Source organism: Thamnophis sirtalis, unplaced genomic scaffold, assembly GCF_051295495.1.
Source record: "Thamnophis sirtalis isolate CommonGarterSnake01/CBP01778 unplaced genomic scaffold, rThaSir2_p1.2 scaffold_7, whole genome shotgun sequence".
NCBI classification, from domain to species: Eukaryota; Metazoa; Chordata; class Lepidosauria; order Squamata; family Natricidae; genus Thamnophis; species Thamnophis sirtalis.
The window spans coordinates 83,826,376-83,842,144 of NW_028261387.1; the positions used below are offsets into that span (position 1 = coordinate 83,826,376).

General features: G+C 41.4%; 1 protein-coding gene across 2 annotated transcripts in view; it reads left to right on the forward strand.

The window, feature by feature from the left end:
- The first annotated feature begins 261 nt into the window (after positions 1-261).
- Positions 262-15,769, forward strand: part of GNAS (GNAS complex locus) — a 212,268-nt gene continuing 196,760 nt past the window's right edge. For both annotated transcript variants that reach the window (XM_087720511.1, XM_087720513.1), the window contains exon 1: positions 262-487. In XM_087720511.1, coding sequence (XP_087576637.1) covers positions 277-487 — 211 coding nt within the window. In that variant the 5' untranslated portion in view covers positions 262-276. The remainder of the gene's footprint in view (positions 488-15,769) is intronic.

A 15,769-nucleotide genomic window follows, 5' to 3' on the forward strand; every position in this document is an offset into this window, starting at 1 on the left:
ATAGACAGAAGCACACATACATACATAAAGCAAAAGAGGGAGACTCATTTGAAAAAGGGGAAATAGGAGCCAAAGAGGACCAAGGCAAAACACGTCGCTGAGCTGGGAGGAAAAGTCTATCTGAAAGTCTATGGAGGTTCTCGGGGGCCGCCACTTTGAAAGTCGCCCAAGGGAGAACCGGCAGTCCGCCAAGTCCGCCTGGCACGTGCGGAGCGAATAACAAACGCGTGTAGAAAAGCGAGCGTGTCTTTCTACACGCTCCCCCTTCTTGGCAACATGGGGATGTGCTATAGCCTCCGCTCCGGGGGAGACCACCTGTCCATCTCTGCCTATCCCGCAGTCGGGGACGCGGTGGAGCTACAAGCCGCCAAGAAGGAGAGCAGCAAAATCCAGGAAAAAGCGGATCGGAAGCGCAGCCAAAACATCGACAAGTGCCTCAAAGCCGAGAAGAGGGAGTACAAGCAGACGCACCGGCTGCTTTTGCTAGGTGAGAGGGAGCGAGCCGTGCGGGGAGGCGTGTGTGGTGCTGCGGCAGCTGGGCGCCGGAGCCGTCGAAGGGAGGCGCCTTGCATCTGTCTGGTATTCCATCGCTTTCTCCGTCTGTCTCATCATGCCATCATCCCCCTTATCCTGGCGCCCTCTTGGCCTGTTGCCTTGGGACGCCTACCCCCCCTCAGCCACTCTGGTAGGTACGACGACGGGCGTAGCTCACCACGTCTCAAGGGGCGCCACCTGTTTGCCTTGTGTTTTTCTTCCCGCCTTTCTTTGCTTTGCAATTCAGTTTGCTGCTGCTTCTCCCTTCCCCCCTCCTTTACGGTGCCACAGAAAACAGGACTGTCACTGTGGAAAGGGAAGTTTCCCAGCGTTTTTGTGGGATCGATATTTATATTACCAGCGTTATTGTTCCTCTCCGCCTCTACAGTACTTGCCTGCCTGCCTAGCTAGCTAACTAAATCAAACCTTTATTGTCAATACATACAATGAAATTGAATGAGCTTCCCTTGGTGCAGCCAGCTCCCCCCCCCAACACAAACTAACTAACTAAATCTGTCCCTCCGCGCACACCAAGACGTTTTTGCAAAGACGGTGCAGAAAAGGGAGAGTTCTGTTTTATGTCCGAAAGTTTGGGAGCCATCAATTATGTTGTTGCAACACGACTTTCTCCCGCTACGCCCACTAAACCACCCAGATTAGCGCTTGAAAAAGCCGAGGGTGATGAGCGCAGCCAATCCGCCTTGAGGACCAAGTAGCCGGGAGGAAGAGGGGAATTACCCTGGGACGCTTCCCGGGGGGGGGGGGCACCGCCGGGTTGGGGAAGGTGCAACTTAGCTACTGTGAAAAGGGTATGGGAAGGGGCGACTTGTTGGGGCTCCTCTGGAGAGGTTCAAATCTAGTCCCAGGAAGGGCTGTGGCCGGTGGCCTTTCCATCTGCAGCCGGCATGGGGATGAGCGCGGCTTGCCTCGAGTGCGATCTGAGTGGCCCGAGGTCATTGGGCGGCGCCCAAATTTAATAAATCAAAACCTCGGAGGGAGAAAAGTTTTCTCCTCTTGAAGTCCCCGGAGAACCCGATGTGTGCTGGCAGTCGCTTCTTCCAGATGGTTAAATGGCTTCTTATGAAAACATTTTAATAATTTATCTTAAAACTTTAATTAATTTAAAGCTTTAATTAATGTAAAGTTTGTCTTAAATTAAAATGTAAATTAAATCAAGGAGCGGGGTTTTACACCCTCTTTACCCTGTCTGGCTCTGAATCCTTCCTGTAAGGGAGGAGCTAACTATGGTTCCTCTTCCTTCTTTTACTGATCAGGAGGATCTGGCTGAGAATTGATTACAGTAATTATGGAAGGCCTATTCAGGGCAGCCTTGCATTCGTCTAGCCTTTGCTGAAAAGATTTGATTTGTCCAACAGAAATCAGGATGCGTAGTTGAGGGTTGAACTGTTAGTGTCCTTGGTGCTTTTTGAGCCTGGTTGTGCACTTCGATATTTCAGTACCCAACCAGGTATATACAGTAGTAGCTTCAGTGCAAGTAAGTCGGACTTCACAGTCCATCCCTCAACCACATAAATATTCATATCTATTGGTACTTGTGGTAGTGCATAAAATTGAGCAGTGATGTTCATCAGGAGTGGAAAGATCCCAAAAGACAAAATGGTGGAAATAGTGTCGTGAGGCCAGTCCCACTTGTAGCCACTGCAGCTTTCCACCCTAAGCTCCACTTCTGTTAAGCATGGGTGTGATCTGACATTATGATGCCACTTTTTGATCCGCCCATATCCCTGATGCTGCTGAAAAAACTACTTCCTACACACACACACATACACACACCTTACATAAGGGTGTGTGTGTGTGTAGTGAGGGAGAGAAAATGCTTTATTACAGTCATAGACAGTCCAAGAAAAATATCATTCCACAGTACAAACAAGCTAATGTAAAATCTATAAAACTACATAGAAATATAATGCAGAAATATAAACAACCTACTGAATAAACAAATACGGCTAAAATAGGTGGTGATCAACACAGTCAGACAATAAATATCCAAGAGCTTCAGTGGTGTGTTTTATAGAGATGGAACAATATTTAGGGATGTGCAGCAAAATAAAATCAAGATAAATCTGTTGATAACAAGTAAGAGATAAAAATATCCAGAACAACCAGGACATGTGATTAAAAATGGAGGTATGTCTCCTCTGATATAGATAATATTGATGTATATATATATACACTTCAGTGTTCCTTCTAGTAATTTCATGTGTTCCTAAAGGTAACTGGGCAGATAACACTTCATTCGCTATCCAAAGTTTCTAGTAGCTCATATCTCACTTAGAAGTGAAATACAGAGGCATATGTCACATTGTAAGCCCATGCAACACACATAAAAGATTCCATGTTCAGCTAAGACTAAGTAGTTTTGTAGAATTGTGGCCAATTGTTATAGACAATACTTCTGGGCAACCCTTGAGTTTCTGTAAAAAACATGGAAACACAAATGTAGTGTAATACATAACATGTCGCATCCATCTATGACTCTTTAAAACAGCCACTTTCCCCACAAGCATTGTGAGGTTATGTATTTTCCTGAGATAATGTGGCAGGTGTAAAAGACTTTACCTTTTGGAATCAAACCCAAAGCCCTAGTAGACAATAGTGGACTATATGAGTTTTTCCTATAACTTATATTACCAGGTGTACTAATCCAAACATAAAACATACAATTCCTCTTGTGTGTGTATTTGTGTGTATTTCATGCAGAAGAACTAGGAAGTGATGCTATCTGTCTCCTCCTGCATGCAGAAACCACTTTCTTCACCAGTATCTTTTTTTTTCCTTCAAAGGGAAAGAATTTTATTTTAGCTAAATGTTGACATGTTGGCTTCCACGATGGACAAAGGTGATGAATGGGACAGCTTTGATGTAGGCTTCTCATATGATCATGGAACATTTCTTGTTTATTTTCAGTTCAGGCATGTTTTGCAATCTGCTGGACCAGTTCCTCTCTTGTGGTTTGGCACCAAGCCTTTCAGACAAGGCAGCTGAAACTTGGAAAAACCAAACTTTTCCAAGTAAATGTTGTTTGTGTTCCCACCTGCCCTAAATACTTAATGACCCCTCCCCCTCCATAAAGTTCCAATCAAGAGGCCCCAGGGAAATGGAAGGGCCTATTTTTTTTCAGTTTGCTTAATTCTTCTTCATTGATTAAAAAAAGTGGGTGGAGAATATATGTCAGTTATTTACTTATGTTGTTTGTATCATCTCTATTTTGCCATTCTGCTAGTAGCTTAGAAGAACTACTGCATAAGATTTTTGTTGTGTTATCTAAGAAGGTTGCTAACTCTGCCACGGCTTTAGAGGATGACTCTGCTTTCCAGCATAACCAATTAGCTAAGTTGACTTGGACTGTAGAGGTTTTGAAGACCAGAACCAGGAGTTTATTTGATTTATTTTTATCCTGCATTTATTATTTTTACAAGAAGCTCAAAACAGCAAACACATTTAATATGCCTTCCTCCTCCTATTTTCTCCAGAACAACAACCCTGTGAGGTGAGTTGGACTGAGAGAGTGACTGGCCCAAGATCACTCAGCTGGCTTTCATGACTAAGGCAGGAGTAGAACTCGCCATCTCCTGCTTTAGCATTCATCCTTCATGACCTGTTCCTAATCTGTTTGTAAGAACAGGTTAGCTTTTCATTCTCTTCCTCATTAGAAATTTTTAGAAATAGACATTTATTTATTTATTTATTTATTTATTTATTTATTATTAAACAAACTTATAGTTACTAAAAAGTGCGCTAAAAAGAAAAGAGAAGGAAAAGAAAAAGAAAAAGAAAAAAAAGAGAAAAATAAAAAGAAAAGATAAGGAACAACAGTATACAAGTGTATTCTTCTTATTCTATATATTGAGACTATATCTCCACCCACCCACCCACCCCCAATGAGCCCCCCTCCCTAATCCCCTCCGACTTCCCAGGTCCCACACCCGGCACAGTTCACTACCATTCACCTTCTAGAATATCTTATAATCAAATAGATTAACAATAATAATGAAAATAAAATAAAAAGAACACTCCGAAAATGAAAAAAAAGAAAAAAAGAAAAAAATAAAAAAAATAAAAATCTTTTGCATTATGCTCAGCCTCCCATCATTCTTAAAATTTAAACAGTATAGATCATTCCATTTATATTTTATCTTCGTCCCTTGCTTCTTTGATATTTACCCCCATCTTCCTGTAGACTCTCCAAATAGCCTTTCTTAACCTTATATTCAGATAATAGTTTATACAAAAATCAATTTACCTTCTAATACAGAGCAGTCTAATCATACTTTCGCTACTCTTCTTCCTACCCCTCGTTTCTCATCTCCATTCCTCCCAAGCCAAAATTCCATAAGATTAGGATCTCGCTCTTCACTTTAAAATCCTGAGCTTTTTATGTTATACTTCAAGCATGTAAATCCGTAAAATGTGTGCCCAAAATCCATACCACTTCATTCAGTCCCAAGATCCCTTCATCAATATCCCGCTCCACCTTCCCTTCTGCCCACTCCTCCCGACTCCATTCATCCCAAACCGCAATTCAAATAAATCTTGGTCTCCACTTTCCTCACACCAGAAAACAATTCATGCGCAGTTTGGATTAAAATTCAAATAAGTCTTATAAAGATCCCATACAATATCTGTCCAAAATAAGCGATGCTTCTTTCCGTTCCTCATCGGTACACAGCTTTACCATTTCATACCAAACAGGAATCCTAAAATTTCAATCAATCCAAGAGTTTAAAAAGTATTTTAAAGACATCGCTGGATCTTTATTCTTTACTCTTCTGCCCTTCCGGAAAGAGAAGGCAACCCTCTGCCTTATAACCACGTGTCCCGCTGCTTTGAAGATATGGCTAAATCCTCAGTTTCCGCTCTTCTGCCTCTCCGGTAGGGGGAGAACAACTCCCTCCGTCTTGTAACCAAGTGAATTGCTGCTTGTCTTTCCTTCACCTTGTCTTTCCGCATTTCCGAGTGATTCAGGAAGTCCCGCCTTCAGAGTTTTATAATAAAAGTCCCGAGCTTCTGAAACAGAATTGAGACGAAATCTTTGATTCTCGGATGTAACTGTGATTCCAACTGGAGCTTCCCATTTATACTGTATTTGGTGGTTTCTAAGCTCTTTGGTTAAAAAAGTATAATCTCTCCTTGCTTGCAGCATCTGGAGTGGTATTTCTTTAAAGACAAACAAATCCTGCCCATCGATTCACAGCCTGTTGTTGTAAAACTTTTGGATGATCGCATTTCTGGATTCTCTTGTGAAAAAGTATATAATTATGTCTCTTGGAAGCTGTCGCTGTTCTGCTACACACAAATTCTGGCGATAGATTTTTCGAATATTCCAATCAAAATTGAATCCCGGACTTCCCACCGCTTGACTGAAAGCTTCTACAAATGTCTGTTTCAAGTTCTCTCCTTTCTTTTCGGGCAGTCCTCTGACTCTTATTGCAAACGCCTTTCTGTTGTAATTTATCATTATAAGTTGTGTTTGAGTATCTCTAATCTCTTGTTGTAATGCTTGAATGTTGGAAGTCAAATTAAAATTAGCCTCCTCCAAAGTTTCCAGTTTAGTCTCCATTTCTTCGGTATAATCTGTCAAAGTAGACATAGCTTCAAACATATCCATCTTTATTTGGGCAATCTTGGTCTGTATTTTGTCGCATAAATCCAGCACAAATTCTTTGATTTCTTGTTTAAAATCATTGAGTATTTGAAAAAGAAGCTCCTGTGTTAAGGAATCTCCAGTAGGGGGTGTAGGAGGCAAGGGCAGCGATTTTATAACAAGTTCTTTAAGCACATGCGAAGGGGAGCGTTTTGCCTGCTTAGACCTGGGAGCCATTATAGATAAAAGCTGAGAATAAACAGATAAACAGTATCTTCACCTGCTCAGTTCTCAATAAGTTATTTGTAGATTTTGCTTGTTAATGAGGAGCAGTCTCCGGGAAGATAGAGCCAGTTAATTACGTCATCAATCACCAACACAGTAAAAACGCCATTTTGTAGCACGATTGAACAAAGAAGCCTCAAAGGAAAACGAGGCTGGTGTTTAAGATAGTTATAAAAAAAGGAACATCTCAGGAGTAGAACCCGCTCGTGTTAGTCTTAAGTAGCTTTAAGCAGTTTATCATTGTCCTGAGGGGGGGATCACCTGTCTAGGGCTGCAAAAAAAGCAGCTGAGAAGAACTGGCTGGAGATAAGAGCTCAGTTACGCTGGATCTTTTCTCCGTTCGCAAAAAAGAAAAGGGGCTGTGAACTACGAATAAATCCTAGCACCTGAGCTTCTGCCTGCCCCTTTCTGCCAAAAAGGGGTGATATCTATTGATCTTAATTAGATATACAGACCAGAACTCTGAGAGGAGCTCCGTTGAGCTCCTTCGGCGACAGGCTCCGCCTAAACAACAAACTTATAGTTGACTCTGCTCTGGGCAGCAAACAACAATCAATAAAACAATGCACCTGTACCACATTTTTTAAAAAATGTATTAATATGTTAATAACAATAATTAAAATAATATTACATTAGTATGTAACTGTTTGTTTAGAATTGTTTTTTATAATAATTACTACCCTTCTAAAGCTGTTTCCCAAAAGCAGACGATTCAATTACTTTTGTCAATGTAAACAATTCTCTTAGCTTACTTTACACTGTAGAACATAGAATAATAGGGTTGGAAGGACTTTGGAGGTCTTCTAGTCCAACCTCCTGCTCAAGTAAGTAATCTTGTACCATTCTGGACAAATGGCAGTCTGGTTTGTTCTCGAAAACCTCCAATGATGGAGCACACACCACTTCAAGACCTAAGCCTTCCATTTATTACCATATTTTTCAGAGTATAAGACACACCTTTTTCCCTCAAAAAAGAGGCTGAAAATCTGGGTGTGTCTTATACACTGAATACAGCATTTTTTGCCTCCTGAAACTCCACCCCCTTCACCAAAATGGTCCTGCATAGCTTTTAGAAGGCATTCAGAGAGTTCCTGGGGGCTGGGGAGGGCAGAAATGAGCAAAAAACTGCCCATTTTTGCCCCCCCAGCCCCCAGCAGCATTCTATAAGCTTCCTAAAGGCTATCCATGCCCCTTTTTGACAAAAAATGGGGCTGTTTTTTGCTCGTTTTTGCCCCCCCAGCCCCCCCCCCGAGCACTCTACAAGCCTCCTAAGGGCTATTCATGCCCCTTTAAAAAAAATAAGGCCCCGCTTTCACGAAAAATGGGCCCTTTTGGGGAGATTTGCAGAGTGCAAAAACTTTTTTAAAAAGTTCTTTTCAAAACCTTGCTGCGTCTTATATTCTGAAAAATACGGTAATTCTTCTCATTATCAGGAAACTTCCCCTTAGTTCTAGTTTGGATCTCTCCATAAGTGCTTTGGAGAAGAGGTTGACCCCATCTTCTCTGTGACAGTTGCTCAAGTACTGAAAGACTGGTATCATATCACACCTAGTCATTTTCTTTATTAGACTAGATACACCTAGTTCCCACAATGATTTAGCCTCCAGATCCCTTATCATCTTTGTTGTTGATGAGCCTATATCCTTTTGGGTATGTTTGTTGAGATGGTGGTCAGATTGCCGTGGCACGCCAAACCCCGCTCGACTAAAGCGCGCCCAATTAAACCGCGTCGCTGATGTCATCAACAGGGCGACAACAGCGAGCGCGGAGAAAGAAGGGCGCTTTAAATAGCGCTTTGAAAGCAAGCCGATTCAAGTTAAGGTAAGGGTTAGGTTTAGGGTTAGGTTAAGGGTTAGGGTTAGGTTAAGGGTTAGGGTTAGGTTAAGGGTTAGGGTTAGGGTTAGGATTAGGTTTAGGGTTAGGTTAAGGGTTAGGTTTAGGGTTAGGTTAAGGGTTAGGTTTAGGGTTAGGTTTAGGGGGATTAGGTTTAGGGGTTAATTTTAGGTTTAGCGTTTACAGCGTGCTTCTGTCTCCGCGCTGTTGTCGCCCTGTGATGACGTCAGCTACGCGGTTTCGTCGAGCGTGCTTTAGTCGAACGCGGTTTTGTGGTGGAACCCAGATAGATGATCTTGGATGCAGGGGGATATTTAGGCCTAATTCACTGCAATTTACTCTCTTAGTAAAGGTTAACATTTAAATTTTTTTTTTTTACCGATGCCACTGTATCCAATGTATTTCTGCTCAGAAATAAGTACAGTGGACCTGATTCTTCTAAGTGGGTACAAAATTGCTGCCTTAGTAGTAACACATTGATACATTTATTCTTTGGAGATTTTACTGGAATTTATTGGAATTATTTCCAGAAAAATAATGTTGATATGTAAGAACATGAAAATGGACACAAATTAGATAGCCATCGTAATAAAAATGTAAAGACAACTTGAAAGAGGACTTCCCTAATACATGATGTTCAGTGTTTGTCTTTCGAGCATTCTGATTGTCAAAAACTGGGACTATTGATTCATTCAACAGTTTGGGGTCAAGAAAAGCAGCCTGCCAATGGCTTAATGTACTTCTCCATACATAGGGTGTTACTATGGTAGAGGAAGGCAATGTAACTTGTTATGTATTCAGCCATATGTAGTTAGAAATATTATGTAAACTTCCTTTTCTCCATAGTGAGGGGGGGAGGAGTATCCAGAATGGGTTGACCTTGTCCTCTCATGATTGGATGAGTCAGATAAGCTCTTTGGGCAACGCCCCCTGGCCAGCAGGACCTCCCATATTTGACTCATCCCATCAATGGAAAGGATGCACCACTCTGGACCTCCAGTAATTTACAAAGGACTAAGGAAAATAAACTTGGACCCGGCGAATCCTGCCTCCCTACATTGCACACAGCCTCCTCCTGCAAGGACTGGACTGCCACAAGCCCCCTGGGGCGGCACGCTGCCCTGGCCACTGAGTGAGACAGAGTCACTCAGGGAGGACCCTTGCCGGGCAGGCAGGAGGAAAGGGCATATATGCTTCCTAGAGGCAGCCCTTGATGCAGAGGCTTCTCAGGAGCAGAAGCGCTCCTCTGCTCCCCTCAGGGGTTGAGCCACGAGGGTTGTTAAAATGCCCTGGAAAGCCTGTGCTGGCAGCTATCACCAGTGGACAAGGTGAGAGCCGGAAAGGCTCAGAAAGAGCTGCGGGGTGTTACTATGGTAGAGGAAGGCAATGTAACATGTTATGTATTCAGCCATATGTAGTTAGAAATATTATGTAAACTTCCTTTTCTGAAGAACACCTTTTTTCACCTAGTTGAAAATCACAAAAGGCACTCCTCTTTCATTGCCCTCTGAACATACTTTAGCACCGATTCTCCTGGAAATTATATAGGGCACATGTCTTAAATGTTGACTTGCTTGATAATGCCTTTCAAAAGAACTATTGTATTCTAGAAAGGCTCTCAGCAAGAAGCCAAATCTTCTTACGGGCTTTAATTTTAAGAAAAGAAAGAGGAAGAGGGTTGTTATAACTCAGAAGATTGGATATTGGAAATGAAGTCTTCCCTTTTGAATGCATTATAGCCTTATGTTTACGCAAGATTTTTTAAAAAAACATTCTAAATAATAAGTGGTGAATCTGTTGTAAGGTGCTTAAAGATGGGTTAACTGTGGCTCCAAAAGAAAGAAAGAACTGGGAGATGGGGGTGGGGGGAGAAGGGATTTATTTGTGCAAACACAGAAAAAAAAACCCTTCCATTCAATCCTAAAAAGACAACTATTAACAGAAAAACTGAATAACCGAGTTGGAAGGACCTTGGAGGCCTTCTAGTCCAATCCCATGCTCAAACAGGAGACCCTATACAATTTCAGACAAATGGTTGTCCAATTTCTTCTTATAAACCTCCACTGATAGACACCTGTGAAGGCAAGCGGTTTCATTCATTGTTCTGTCAGGAAATTTCTCTTTAGTTCTACGTTGCTTCTCTCCTTGATTAGTTTCCACCCATTGCTTCTAGTCCTGACTTCAGCTGCTTTGGAGAACAGCTTGACTCCCTCTTCTTTGTGGCAGCCCCTGAGATTTAGGGACACTGCTACCATGTCTCCCCCTAGCCCTTTTTTTCATAAGACTGGACATACTCAATTTCAACAACCATTCTTCCTATGTTTTAGCTTCCAGTTCCCTAATCATCTTTGTTCTTCTTCTCTGCACTCTTTCTAGAGTCTCAGTTTCTTTTTTATATTATGGTGACCAAAACTGGATGCAATATTCCAAGTGTGGTGACTTGGAATTCCATGACCCCACTTGGAGTACTGCATCCAGTTTTGATTGCCGCAATATAAAAAAGATGTTGAGACTCTTTAAGTGGTCACTTGAAATGGAGAGACAGTGTTGTGGCACTGGTAATTGGTAATTTTGTAGGCCTCCTTCTATTGCTCATGAATTCATAAAGCAACCGTTTCTCTGTGTTAGAATAAGGGAAGGAGTTCATGGACCTCTCCTTTGGTAGTCCGTGTGTTCAGTACCCCAAATGACTGTTCAATGCAAGGATTGCTTATAAGGTTACGTTTTCTTTTTTTTTTTTTAATATAAATTTTTATTTTTATTACGTAGACAACACATACACACAACAATAAAAAAAAACATCATCACATACAGCATGTCGTTTGGTTACAGGTGTTTTAACATCCATATTCTCGAATAACATTTACCATCTCAGATTTTTCATCTAGTATAACTAAATACCTCACTTTCATTGTACAGTATATGTTCAATTACAATTAGTATTATTTTTTTCCCAGTAAATCGTAATTCCCTTACACTCTTGATTGTCTATTTGATAACAGTATACCTTTATATAATCCCCATGTGAAAGAAAAAAAAATACCAACCATTTATATTTGTATATCACTGTTTTCAATTATGCATAATTCTACCAATCAACTATCAGGTATGCTTATGTTCATTATTATCCTTGTACATCATACATTCAAACAGAAATCTTATTCTTTCATTTTTCTACAAGATATTCTAAATAGTCGCTACATATATATATACCAATTTTCAATTATTCCCTTATTAAAATTATTTATCAACAACAAGATATCATTGTAATATGTTCTTAACGTTATACATTATATCACCAATCCTCTATCAAGTATACATAAAATCATTATTATCCTTATCCTTTTTAAAACAAAAAAATTCTATAAGGTTATTTTTTCATCACCGTCACTTTTTATTTATTTATTTTGTCAAGTGTGTGTAAGATAATAGGTATAAGTACATACAAGATTATGGATACATGAAATGGATACAAATAAATGGGGACGTTAGGACAGGGACGGTAGGCACGCTGATGCGCTTATGCACGCCAGTTACAGACCTCTGGGGAATGGGGTGAAGTCAACAGTAGACAGTCTAAGGTTAAAGTTTTGGGGGTTGGGGAAGAAGCCCACAGAGTCAGGTTGGGCATTCCAGGCATTGACAACTCTGTTGCTGCAATTGAGTTTGGAGCGGTTTACCTTAAGTTTGTATCTATTGTGTGCTCCTGTGTTGTTGTAGTTGAAGCTGAAATAGTCATTGACAGGTAGGACATTGTAGCAGATAATTTTACGTATTACGCTCAGGTCAGACTGAAGGAGACGTAGTTCTAAGTTGTCCAAGCCCCAAATTTCAAGCCTGGTGGCATAAGGGATTCTGTTGCGAGCAGAGGAGTGGAGGACTCTTCTCGTGAAATAACTCTGGACTCGCTCAGTTGTATTAATGTCAGTGCAGGTTCCAGACAGAAGAGCTGTATTGGAGAATTGGTCTAGCAAATTTTTTGTATGCTCTAGTTAGCAGTACAATATTACCAGAGAAGAAGTTACGCAGAATTAGGTTAAGAACTCTTAATGCCTTTTTGGCAATGTTGTTACAGTGAGCTCTGGCACTTAGATCATTGGAGATGCGTCCTCCAAGGTCCTTGACTACCTGGATATGAAAAGGAGAAGGAAGGAGAGAAGAAAGGAGGGGATGTAGGAGAGAAGGAAGCGGGAAGGTAGGAGGAAAGGAAGGGGGAAAGGAAGGAAAGGAGGGAAGGAAGCAGGGAAGGAGGAGGGAAGCAGAGAAGGAGAGAAGAAAGGGGGAGGGAAGGAGGGAAGGGGGAAGGAGGGAGGGAAGGAAGGAGAGTAGGAGAGTAGGAGAGAAGAAAGGAGGGAAGGAAGGAAGAAGAAGTAGGAATGTTGTAAGATAAGATGGAGTTATGAGATGGTAAGAAAGTAATCTCAAGTATATTGTCAACTGTAGGGGAAAAATTGTTATAAATACATATTATTAATAACAGTTATGAGATTATATAATTGTGAATGTATATATGAAATTAATAAAATTTTCAAAAAAAAAAAAGAAAGAAAGAAAAGGAGACTCGGGGGGAGAGAAGAGAGGAATATATAGTGACCAGTTCTGTTAGCTGAACTATGAATTTCCAGCAGTCACCAGAGGTGTACGCATCGGTAATGCATGTGAAGACTCTTGGAACAATATACAAGTACTCCTCAACTTATGACAACAACAGAGCGCAAAATTTCTGTTGCCGAGCGAGACATTTGTTAAGTGAGTTTTGCTTAATTTTATGACTTTTCTGGCCACAATTACTAAGTGAATCCCTGCAGTGGTTAAATCAGTAAGACGGTGGTTGAGTGAGTCTAGCTTCCTCATTGACTTTGCTTGCCCGGCGGTCACAAAAGGGATCACATGACATTGGGACACTGCAACTGTCAGAAACATGACTCGGTTGCTAAGTACTCAAATTTTGATCCCATGGCCATGGGAACTGTCACTAAATGAATTGTTGTAAATCAAGGACTATCAAATTCTTTCCAATTTTTTCAAATTTATTACTATCTGGATGAAATTGCCATTTATGGGGCTCATTTTAATCATTTAAGTCCATTTTCTTCTCATATTCTTTACCATCTCTCACAAGCTCCCTTCTTGTTTTGTCCTTCAGGGGCAACCCATGCTTCTTGGAACCCATGTCTAGGCAGTGCATTACTGGAATGGAGGAGCTATCTTTGTTTTTTAGTACACACCCTCCCCTCCATTTGCAAGAAACACATCAGTAAAATATATTGAAGTATATATTATCATAACAATTTGAATGCCCCATGAATAAAGAGTAAGTTCACTTCCTTCTTTTCTCTATATTATAACATGTAGTATTTATCAAGAACTTACTGAGGAAAACAGGATGTCTGTACAGGCTATGCTAGCATCCCCAAATAACTAAATTATGTCACTTAATCTTGTAATCCATGCCAGGAACTAAACTTCCCTTCCTTTTCTTCAGAATTAGGAACGATTCATTTATTTATTTGTGCCATTATATCACACCTTTCTTCTGTGAAGATCTCCAGACATTTTCCAGGCAATCGCCGATAGGAACATAGATCTGCTTCTTTGTCTCAGCACAAGGATTGCCGACTGTTTCCAGAGCACCTGTCTTGGTGCCTCCACCTGTATCTCAGCATCTTAGTGCGGCAGAGACTGCCCAAGAACAACTTAAGGCATTGTGGCTCCATTTGGTTCCGCTGGTTTCCACCTTCTTCTTGAATCTAGTCCCTGATCCCCTTCTTCCATTTAATAGTCCCCTTCTGGCTGTAAGGAGGACTGGAACTCTGGCTTTTTGTAGCTACTGTCACCTAGTGGTCAAAATGCTGAACAAGCTCAGAGCACCAACGACCTCTCATTTCATCCACTATCTACAAATATTCTCCTTTATTGGCTGAACAAGCAGTCTGTCAATCTACCCAAAATTGGACAAAGGTTTCTTCCAATAAGGACACAGGAATCTATTATCCAATTATAACAGAGTCATTTCTGATAAGCAGTTTTGGGTAATGAAAGAAAAGGTTTGGGAAACCCTGATCTCCGGAATCCAAAGCCTTGAAATTTGCTTGCCCATACTCTGCGTGACACCTGTAATGCAATTGAATGTGGCTTTTATACTGTGGCTTTTGGGGGTTGGGAGTTCCTTTCCATTGGCTGATGATTAATGGATTGGTTTTAGAAACGTATAAAGTCACCCAACGGTTCAGATAGTCCTCAACTTACTATCACAATTGAGAACAGAATTTATGTTGCTGAGCAAGGCAGTTTTAAGTAAGTCATGCCCAATTTTATGATCTTTTTTGCCATAGTTGTTAAGTGAATCACAATTGCAGTTGTTAAGTGAATCATGCAGTCATTAAGAAAGTTTGGCTGCCGCCAATGTCTTTGTCAGAAGCCAACTGGGAAGGGGTCAGATGGCGTTCACATGACCCTGGGATACTGCGTGTCCGTCGTGCCTCCATCAATAACCAAGAAAGAAAACTCCCAACTTCATTGTTGTTGGAATTAAGATACTTTTACTGGTTATGAAAAGATAGCAGCGAAAGTAAAGCAAGATCTGAGTCAGAAAGGCGCAAACAAGTACATATCAAATGATAACCCAGCCCCCTCTCTCCAATGACCTCACTCCAATGTGCAACTCCCTTAGGTGTCAGGTGGGATGCATCTCCAATAAGCATCATCATGTTGGTATGCAGGACGGTTGGCCTTGACCAGGCCCAAACACCGGCCACCAGCATGCGCAGAAGATGGTGAGAAGAAAACTCCCTTTTCCATATCTCCTCCAATACCCTATAATTCCCATCCCAAATACCATGTCCCCACCCTCCCTGTTTCTATGGCAGCTGATAGCAGCTAGTAAGCAAAGCAGAGATTGTGATAAATACATGCTGGATGCCAAGCACCCAAATTTTGAACATGGGACCATGGAGATGCTGCAACAGTTGTCTGTGCGAGGACTGATTATAAGCCTCTCTTTTCAGTGCCATTGTAACTGAGTACATATGTCTGTCCCACCAGAGCTGATAGGGTGAGCCCACTCCCACCCTCCCATTCCTATTCGTGGCTCAGGAATTCTGGGAGTTGAAAGTCCACAGGTCGTAAAGGGGCCATGGTTGCCTATCTCTGCCTTAAACATTGCCATCTTGTGGCTCCTTAGAAGTGCGCCTTTTCCACTGTAGCTCCTATCTCATGTCTCTGAGATCCAACAAGCCCCCACCCGTCTATCCTTCCAGAGAGGACTTAAAACTTGTTTCTTTCCCAGATGTTGGGCTAGGTTGAGGCTAGGGTGGGCCAAGAATGTGGGTGCATCAGAAAAGTGTGGTTGTGGTGCCAGGTTTTTTTGTTTTGCTTTATTGCTGTTGGTTTTATATTGTTTTATTAGTTGTAAGATCCCCAGAGTTGTCTTAAGGTGGGCAGTTATATAAATAGAATAGAATAGGAGTTGGAAGGGACCTTGGAGGTCCTCTAGTCCAACCCCCTGCCCAA